This window comes from Drosophila yakuba, unplaced genomic scaffold (genome assembly GCF_016746365.2).
Source record: "Drosophila yakuba strain Tai18E2 unplaced genomic scaffold, Prin_Dyak_Tai18E2_2.1 Segkk4_quiver_pilon_scaf, whole genome shotgun sequence".
Lineage (NCBI taxonomy): Eukaryota > Metazoa > Arthropoda > Insecta > Diptera > Drosophilidae > Drosophila > Drosophila yakuba.
In genome coordinates this window covers 1,146,506-1,157,018 of record NW_025048816.1, presented here as the reverse complement: position 1 = coordinate 1,157,018, position 10,513 = coordinate 1,146,506, and the positions used below count along the sequence as shown (strand labels likewise).

Here is a 10,513-nt window from a genome sequence, read left to right as displayed (position 1 = left end):
AAGCTACGAATAGCAAGATCTAAAAACTACAACAGTATAGTGAAAGTTAAACACAAAGTGTAAAGTGCAGTTTGCACAACTAACAATTATTGACTATAGTAATTATTTACTAAAATAAATAATTATTCCATATTGTTCTGGTAATTGTTATATGTGGACTTAGAACAATGAATCAAAACGACATACGTTCTCAGCGACAATGTGAACAAGACGAGCGCCGGCTCTCTTTACAACGCAACAATGCATACTTTTCTTTCGTCTCACCGCAAATCGGTGATCGAGCACCCTCACCTTCAACTAACTCGAAACTTTTGCCCTCAGAGAACGACAGACCGCGTTCTTGCTCTCCCTCTCTGCCTGCTTCGGCTCACAAGTCGTGGAGCGAAGAGACCGCCTCTCCTACCCCGCTCCTCTCGCAGCGCCAAACGACCGTCCCGGGTAACTGTAACACTGCAATAACGAGTGCAGTGACCTCACTGGCAACTGTCACTGCTACCACAACAACAACTTCGTCAGCGGCCCAACTAATTATCGCTGTGCCAGCTGTAAATAATTCAGCAGCACTGACCGTTTGCAACAACAATAATGCACGCAAAGAAGAATCAAAACAAAAGCAGAAGTCGATTTCGACTGTGCAGACTGGCATGGATCGCTACATCCAAATCAAGAGAAAGCTCAGCCCTCAAAACAATAAGGCAGGTAATCAACCCAAAATCAATCGAACCAACAACGGCAATGAAAACTCTGCAGTAAATAATTCAAACCGATATGCCGATCTTGGCTGATTCTGCGACCGAACAACCCAACGAAAAAACGGTAGGGGAACCAAAAAAGACCAGGCCTCCACCAATTTTCATACGAGAACAAAGTACAAATGCACTTGTAAATAAACTCGTTGCTTTGATTGGTGACAGCAAATTCCACATTATCCCACTTAAAAAAGGAAATATACATGAAATAAAACTACAGATCCAAACAGAAGCAGACCACCGTATAGTGACTAAATACCTAAATGATGCTGGTAAAAACTACTACACATACCAATTCAAAAGTTGCAAAGGGCTACAGGTAGTACTTAAGGGCATTGAAGCAACAGTGACACCAGCTGAGATAATTGAGGCTCTGAAGGCCAAAAACTTTTCTGCAAAGACAGCTATTAATATTTTAAACAAAGACAAAGTTCCGCAGCCACTATTCAAAATAGAACTCGAACCAGAGCTCCAGGCAGTAAAGAAAAACGAAGTGCACCCAATATACAATTTACAGTACTTGCTACATCGGAGGATCACCGTGGAGGAGCCGCACAAACGTATCAATCCAGTTCAATGTACTAATTGCCAAGAATACGGCCACACCAAGGCATACTGCACCCTTAAGTCCGTATGTGTTGTCTGTAGCGAACCTCATACTACCGCAAACTGCCCCAAAAACAAGGACGATAAGTCTGTGAAGAAATGCAGTAACTGCGGGGAAAAACATACTGCAAACTACAGAGGCTGTGTGGTGTACAAAGAATTGAAGAGCCGCCTAAACAAACGTATTGCCACAGCACATACATACAACAAAGTCAATTTCTACTCTCCGCAACCGATTTTTCAACCACCCCTAACTGTCCCAAGCACTACTCCAACAATTTCTTTCGCTAGCGCCCTAAAATCCGGACTAGAAGTGCCCGCCCCACCGACAAGAACTGCTCATTCCGAACATACACCGACAAACATCCAACAAACACAACAAAGTGGCATCGAAGCTATGATGCTATCCCTACAGCAAAGCATGAAAGACTTTATGACGTTCATGCAAAATACTTTGCAAGAGCTCATGAAAAACCAAAATATCCTGATTCAACTTCTTGTATCTTCAAAATCCCCATAATGGCTTCCCTACGGATATCTCTGTGGAACGCAAATGGCGTTTCACGGCATACACAAGAGCTCACACAGTTCATTTACGAAAAAAACATCGACGTAATGCTACTATCAGAAACGCACCTCACAAATAAAAACAATTTTCATATACCAGGATACTTGTTCTATGGTACAAATCATCCAGATGGTAAAGCTCATGGAGGCACTGGAATACTCATCAGAAATCGCATAAAACACCACCACTTAAACAATTTTGACAAAAACTACTTACAATCTACGTCCATAGCCTTACAACTCAACAATGGTTCAACGACTCTAGCCGCAGTCTACTGCCCACCGCGCTTTCCAATCTCTGAGGATCAATTCATGGAATTCTTTAACACACTAGGTGACAGGTTCATCGCAGCGGGTGACTATAACGCCAAGCACACCCATTGGGGATCTCGACTTGTGACGCCAAAGGGTAAGCAATTGTACAATGCGCTTACGAAGCCAGAAAACAAGCTAGACTATGTATCCCCGGGTAAGCCTACATACTGGCCAGCAGACCCAAGAAAAATCCCAGACCTGATCGATTTTGCAATTACTAAATATGTCCCCCGCAACATGGTCACCGCCGAAGCACTATCAGATTTATCATCAGATCACTCACCTGTTTTTCTAAATATGCTAACTCGCCCCCACATCGTCGACCCACCGTATAGACTCACAAATTTTAGAACAAACTGGCCAAGGTATCAAAAGTATGTCTGTTCACACATAGAACTAACGACGGCATTATCTACAAAGGAGGATATAGACAAGTCAACGGAAACTCTTGGAAACATTTTAGTTTCGGCTGCAAAGGCTTCAACCCCGCCAGTGACGTATGCAAAACCAAACTACATCAAAACTAATCGCGAAATCGAGCGGCTGGTATTAGATAAACGACGCCTACGAAGGGATTGGCAGTCTAATAGATCACCAATTACAAAGCACATGCTTAAGATAGCCACACGCAGGCTTACCAATTCTCTCAAACAAGAGGAAAAAAACAGCCAACGTTCATATATCGAGCAACTCTCTCCCACCAGCACTAAGTACCCTCTTTGGAGAGCTCACAGAAACCTAAAGACTCCAATAGCGCCAATTATGCCACTGCGAAGTCCCTCTGGCACCTGGTTTCGAAGTGATGAAGAAAGAGCCAGTGCTTTCGCTGACCATTTACAAAATGTATTCCGACCAAATCCCTCTACCAACACATTTATTCTCCCTCCTTTAATAGCAGCCAATCTAGATCCTCAAGAACCCTTTGAATTCCGACCATGTGAACTAGCAAAGGTTATCAAAGAGCAACTGAACCCAAGAAAATCGCCTGGCTACGACCTAATAACTCCAAGAATGCTCATTGAACTCCCAAAGTGTGCTATTCTTCACATCTGCCTGTTGTTCAACGCAATCGCCAAGCTTGGATACTTCCCTCAAAAATGGAAAAAGTCGATCATAGTAATGATTCCAAAGCCAGGAAAAGATAAAACGCAGCCATCATCATATAGACCGATAAGCTTACTAACATGTCTTTCAAAGCTGTTTGAAAAAATGCTACTCCTTCGGATTAGCCCTCATCTTAGAATAAACAACACACTTCCAACACATCAATTTGGCTTTAGAGAAAAACATGGAACCATCGAACAGGTCAATCGAATCACGTCAGAAATTCGTACTGCTTTTGAACATCGAGAATACTGCACAGCCATTTTTCTAGACGTCGCGCAGGCATTTGACAGAGTGTGGCTCGATGGACTTTTGTTTAAAATAATCAAGCTGTTGCCCCAAAACACACATAAGCTACTGAAGTCATACCTATATAACAGAGTGTTTGCAATAAGATGCGATACAAGCACTTCACGCGATTGCGCAATCGAAGCTGGAGTGCCGCAAGGCAGTGTACTGGGTCCAATCTTATACACCCTGTATACGGCGGATTTCCCCATAGACTACAATCTAACAACCTCCACGTTCGCTGATGATACCGCGATACTCAGTCGCTCCAAATGCCCAATAAAAGCCACGGCACTCCTATCCCGACACTTAACATCTGTAGAACGATGGCTTGCCGACTGGAGAATTTCAATAAATGTTCAAAAATGCAAGCAGGTTACCTTTACCTTAAACAAACAAACATGCCCACCACTGGTCTTGAATAACATATGCATTCCACAAGCCGACGAGGTAACATATCTGGGTGTTCATCTGGACAGGCGGCTCACTTGGCGCAAACATATAGAAGCCAAATCGACACATCTTAAACTTAAAGCAAGGAACCTCCACTGGCTCATAAATGCTCGCTCTCCACTTAGTCTGGAGTTCAAAGCTCTTCTATACAACTCCGTCTTAAAACCTATCTGGACTTATGGCTCCGAGCTGTGGGGCAACGCATCCAGAAGTAACATAGACATTATTCAGCGAGCACAGTCAAGAATTCTGAGAATTATCACTGGAGCGCCGTGGTACCTTCGGAACGAAAACATACACAGAGACCTAAAAATCAAATTAGTAATCGAAGTAATAGCTGAGAAAAAAACGAAGTATAACGAAAAGCTGACCACCCATACAAATCCCCTCGCAAGAAAACTAATCCGAGTATGCAGTCAAAGCCGGCTGCACCGCAACGACCTCCCAGCCCAGCAATAAACTTATTAGGGCATTAATGAAAAAACTATCACTAAGTGAAAGTTAATTAAGTTAGATTAAGATTTGAACACTTATTGTTAGTCTCTTAACACAAAGGGAAGATTCAAAAAAAAAAAAAAAAAAAAAAAAAAAAAAAAAAATCCTGTCCAGGGTATGGTGATGGTCCCTCCTCCGCTGTACGGATCTCTTTTACATTTTTACGATCTTTAATAGAGCCAGGAAGATCTGTATAGCAGCCATGAATTCTAGGGTATGTTGCACTCCTTATATTTCCTGCTTGTGGTCGACAACCTCCACAGTGTTTATCTGCAATCTATTGCGGCCGCTGACCGGATCATCGGAGACTCGTTTACTGTCGATTTGCATTTTTTTGTCGCAATTCAACTGAGTCAACGGGGTGATAGGACCCCTTCCCCTGCTTTTAAATTCTGGTTTTGAATCTTCAAAGTCTCACGATCTCCCCAAAAAGGGTGTACACAACAGGCTCGAAGTAATCAATGCGGTGACGAATGGAATGACTTCGCAAAAAGAAGGACCGTACGCCTTTTTCTTGTATTTTGGTTGTTTCTTTTTCTTTTTTTTGTAGCTGTCTTCGACCCACCACACTCTGCTGACTGCGCTAGCCGGGCTATTATGTAAAGTTAGATGTTATCGGTTGTGATCTGTTTTTATTTTTTCTTCAAGAATGCTTCTGCTATTTTTCAAATACAGCTCGTACTAGCAACTCGTTGTTCTAGGTTCTTATGTGTTTGATAATTCTGCGTGAGCTTACGGTAATTTATGGGTATGACGAATTTCCCGGTTTATCGTTCTTACCGGACTTCTGGCAAAAACGACAAGTGGACTCATGGAATCGAGACGTGCACGGATTCTTGTTTCCGGGGTGTTGGCGGTAGAAATCCACTCCGTATTCACACGTATAGCAAATTATATTGTGTAAAGAGGCGCTGTTCTGTTGAACTCGCGGCTGTCTTCCGGTCTGCGTTGGAATTCTACCTCAAGGACACCATCGGGAATACGTTCTTGCCTCTCTGTGCGTTGGATCTCATTTAGACGTCTACCTCGCATCGGTTTCCCATGGTTTCTTAACCACCGATCCACTCTGAGCCCCTCGTTTTAAAGCTCTGCCAGAGACCTTATTGGGGACGTCAACAGTAACCCACCCTTGTTTTCTATCCATCAACTCTTTGTTCTTCATTAGTTGTAGAAAAAGCGCGTTTCATTTCCCTGGTAAGCGAATAGTAATCAAAATCGTAATCCTCGGCTCGATCCTCCATGAGTTGCCAATACCACTTGCTAGCTGCGCCGATCAGCAGACTATGAAATTCTCTGAACACTTGCTGTCGGCTTATGCCATATAATTCTTGTAGTCTTTCCACACGGATTAAAATACTTTCAACGGTCATACCGCGACTTATTCCGTCAACTTTTAAGTTCCATTTATCTAGCGGAACACCCTTTTGTGCTGGCGCTTGAAACGTTAGACTACGATCTAACTCGGGGTGCAGTTGGTGGCTGGCCTCTGCTCGGCTGGTCTCCTGTATTTACTGCGGAGTGGCCGTTCGTCTGGGCTCCCTTAACCGATGTACTCGTATTTGGCTGTTAAAACATTCTTGCGACACTTGTTCTGGTGTCGGGGTATCTTAATGTCTTAGAAAGCTATTTGTGGGGTTTCCGGGTAGTCCAGGTGGTGGGGCCACTCTTGGTTGCTCGGAAAAGGTTTGGGTGGCTTGTAACTCAGACACTTTCTTCTTCAAAGCGTTTATTTGAGCGATCATTGCCTATTGTGCATCTCTACTTTGCTTCACTAAATCCATTACCTCTCTCTCTCTGAACGGTCTTCGGAACCTGCCTGGTACTGTGGAAGCATGCTGAAGCGTCCTTTAGGTGGTCCTAGCGGTAAATCCATTCCTCCGGCTTCTTCATCCATCGTGCTTTCAATCTGCTCGGACAAGTGTCTTACCTCTTCCGGCTGGTTCTCGAAGTATTGAAGCCTCTCTTGATTAAGTGCCTCATATACTCGGGGGTGTCTCCCGCACTTGCACTTCGCAGTGTTCTCGTGTTCGCGATCGGGTTACTCTCCCGGTGGCGGGTTGAAACACTCCGAGAGCATATTCTTGGTTATGCAGGGCTTTCTCAATGGTGGCTACTAATGAGTGTAGTACCGTCTTCACTGTCTTACCTTTCGTGTAAGCATGCTGGTTGGAATACAGTAGTCGTCCTGTATAATTTCTGATGTATATGTCAAGTAGCTTTTCTAGCGTCTTGAGTAAAAAAGAGGTGAGACTAATCGGCCTGTAATCCTTGGGGCTCATATGGCTGTACTTCCGTGCTTTTAGCAGGAAGACAATCCTAGAGGTCCTCCATTGGATAGGGATATAGCCAGTGCTTAACACCTCTTTTCGGGCTTCTTCGCTTTCTGTGGGGGAGGGCCTGCCTCCTTGTGCCCGCGTCGCCGCTTGCTCCCCTGTGCGTCCTTATTGGCGCTCTAGGCGTTGCCTCTGGTTGGAAAGCGACTCCTCCCCCTTTCTGGCGAATCCGCTTGTGGATGCCATGTTGGGAAGGTTGGCGAAGTGCAGCCTGCCCTCTGCGACCCTTTGCTCGGCCCAGGTTAGCCTTCTCCTGTGGGGATACGGCGGCTTTTTCCTTGAGCCGGCTCAGGATGCGAAGGGCGGCTTTGTATTGCGCCTGGTTTCGGCGAGCGGAGGAGGATTTCCTCATCTTCTTTAGAGAGCTGCACGCTTACCAGGTCCGAGCCTGTATCGACTATGGCACCTGAGCGGCTTAGCCTCCCTTGAGTCGTTGTTGTGGCAGTAGCATTGCAACTGACATGACCTGCTCCCGTCAAATCAGAGGTGTGACCGCTGGCGACACGCAGAGGGGATTGCTCCCCTCCGTGCCCGCCGGTGGTAGCAGTCACGCCTTCCACCGACGTTTGGGCTAACATCCCAGCCCGAGTTGAGGTGTTTTTATTGTCCCTTTCACAAAGAACCCTTGGTTAGTTTTCTTCTGGTTAGTTAGTTCTATTAATGAAATACATTTCCTGAAAGAGGCTAACAATAAAATAATTTTCTATAAACCTGACACCCTTCGGTTACCATTGTTACAGAAATATACTTTGACTTACTAATGGTGTAAAAATAAAATGAGCACGAGAATATATGTATATATATGAATATAGAGAAAACTCGGGAACAGGGTTCCGTCAAACTTACCCCACTTTAATCCGCAGCGATGAGATCTTGACGCGTTGGATGTTGGATCCTGGGTGTTGCTATATATATATATAGTGATGGAGTTATACATACATATACCTTCGTGCACCAATTAATTGTAACCGTACAATAATAAGATATACACGAACAAAGATAAAAAATACACTAAGTGAAGTATGCATATATATGCATGAATAAATGAGTTGGTTTTCTTTTCTTTTGTGGCACTCCTTGGCTGCTATTCGGCTCTCAGATTACTTGGAGTAAGCACTTGTTAGGAAAGTCTACGCTGTTGCTTGTTTTTGCTGATGTTATAATTAAGCACTTTGTGGGAAACCGGATGCAATCTTGTCCAGGGTATGGTGATGGTCCCATTACCGCTGTACGGATCTCTTGTACATTTTCACTAGCTTTAATAGAGCCAGGAAGATCAGTGAAGCAGCGATGAATACCCGGATCTGCTGCACCCCTTCTATTTTCTGCTTGTGGTCGACAACCTCCACGGTGTTGATTACATTTGCTGTTTTGTCGGAGGTTTTAGACTCCTTGCCGCCCATCCTGAAAGTTTTATGAAACTATGGTCTTCCTTCAAAGTGTGTTCCTTGTAAGTCCTGGATTCTTCCAAGGTAAGTCCTGTTATTTTAAAGGTTGACAGCATCAAATTTTGTAGTATTCGGTGTTAAGTTTAAAGTAGCTTATGCCGAAGTTTTGATGTAGCCTTTAAACATAACGTGTACATATTGTTGGACTTCCAGTCTGTAAAGAGCATTTATTCATAAAATCATAATTAATGCATAAATCAACCCTACATCGGACGTCATCAGGTCGGTGGGCTTCGTGGGATCTTCCGTAAGTACGGCATAGCCTGAATTATTATTATGTATGTGTTTCCTCAAGAAACTCGCGTCCAACAAAGATACACGCTTGAATATTGACGTAAAAAAATGTAAATAGCGATAAGAAATAAGGGTCAAATATTGGAATCATTTTGGTATAGTAGCGATAGTTTTGAAGCAAGGATTTAAATTTGAATTTCCATGAAGAACATTTTTATTTTTATTTGTATCGCCTGGGGGAGGAACAGTTTGCAACAAAAAAAAAAGGGCAACATATGACTGATTTGAACATAATTCCAGGGGGCGGGTATAGACTGAAAGAAACCACCATATTAATCTTCCGCTGCTAGCTGAGCTTTCTTTCTTTACGTTTGCATCTAAAACTTCCCGTCCGCTTTTTATATTGCCACTGTCTACATATTGTTAATGTGACGACTGCTATTCGAGAGTCAAAACAACCTACCCCAGCCCTGAACCTAGCCGGAAAGTTAGTTAGACAGAGAAGACTCTCAGAAGACTGTTTATCGTAAATAAACAGTCGTGTTTGTTACAAGCTCTACAAATTCATCCTCGGCGATCTTGTGCTTCAATTTAAAGTGGAAGTTGTGCATGTCAGAGACATAATCGCTGAAGGATTCGTTATACCCTTTATTCCTCTCTATTTTTCCGCTCTAGTTTAAGTTTGAACTTTTAGTCTCATGTATGCAGCCGAATAAAGTAGAACTAGTATCCACGACGCCCTCGCTTCTTCGTTCATCTTCTTCGACCCCTGGGCGGTATTTTTGGGACTTTGCTCTACGCCGTGTGAATTTATCCATTTGCCAACAGCCTGCCGCTTATTTTTGGAGGACGATCGCCCCCTACAAAACATTGGTCCTTCGAAGCCAGATAAGGATATTCTTCCCTTCTGCCAGCAGTTCCCAAGGGAATTTCCTTGTTCGCCGGACAGTCCGCCGTGTTTTCGATATTCTTTTTTTCATCTAGGTGTTTGCCATTTTTTCGCCACATAATTTTTTTGTCCTTTTACAGACATTCAATACATCCAAATACAGACCACTTCTCGACGCTTTACTGTGCCCTTACATATCCATACATGCCCATATATTCCATATACGTGTATTATCTGCATTTCTAACCTCAGCTACGAAATTAATATAAATACTAATTAAAAGCGAGACAAAAACAACAAACATTATTACAAATCCATTAGGGCGGGATCGCGATTGATTTTTTGTCCAAAGTTTCGATTTAACCGCTGCGGAGGCCGCGGTGTTGTCGCTGTTTGTTCTCCCTATCTTTTGCGTCCCTTACGCATACACAGCTTTGCCGACGGCATAACAGCCAAGGTTTCAATTCCATCGTTTCGGCTTCGCAATTATTAAGTTGGAGAAGATGTGATTTTTGCGATTAATATTTTCTGATTTATTAATCAAATTTTTTTGAATTACGGGACAAGATCAACCTTTCGTGGGCCTAATTTTGCTTTCTAACCCAACAAAATAGAAGAAAGCTCAACGTCCGAGCAACGAAATATTAATATTTATATTCTTATATTTGTGTCCGACGACATCGAGATCTCGGATCTTCTTGCCTACATTCCCGTTCTCAATTTTGTTGTCCAATCCGCGTAGGGCACCATACGTCCGCAGCAGCAGTCGGCCGTTAAAATTTTCTGGCCGAATTTTCTTCGGTGGCGTCCAAAGCCCGCGCAACTTTCACCAGTTTGTTTTGCCTGGTTTGTTGGATTCAAGTTATTTGCGGTCAAGCGTTTTCTGGACCCTTTTTTTTTTTGGTTTTTTCCGCCGTTCTAAAATAACCCAGTGGTTTCAACCGGCTTCAGCGGCCGCATGCCATTTGGCTGTTCACGTATTCGTCTCTTCTTTTGGCGGTGACAAACTTGTCGCGCCAAGAGCTTTAGTGT

The 10,513-nt window shown here is 43.5% G+C and overlaps 1 protein-coding gene across 1 annotated transcript; it reads left to right on the top strand.

The window, feature by feature from the left end:
* Positions 1-895, top strand: LOC122319652 (rho GTPase-activating protein gacK-like). Its single transcript, XM_043207249.1, has one exon. It carries the CDS (start codon positions 168-170, stop codon positions 783-785), a length of 618 nt encoding a protein of 205 aa, XP_043063184.1. The 5' UTR covers positions 1-167; the 3' UTR covers positions 786-895.
* Positions 896-10,513: the final 9,618 nt, after the last annotated feature.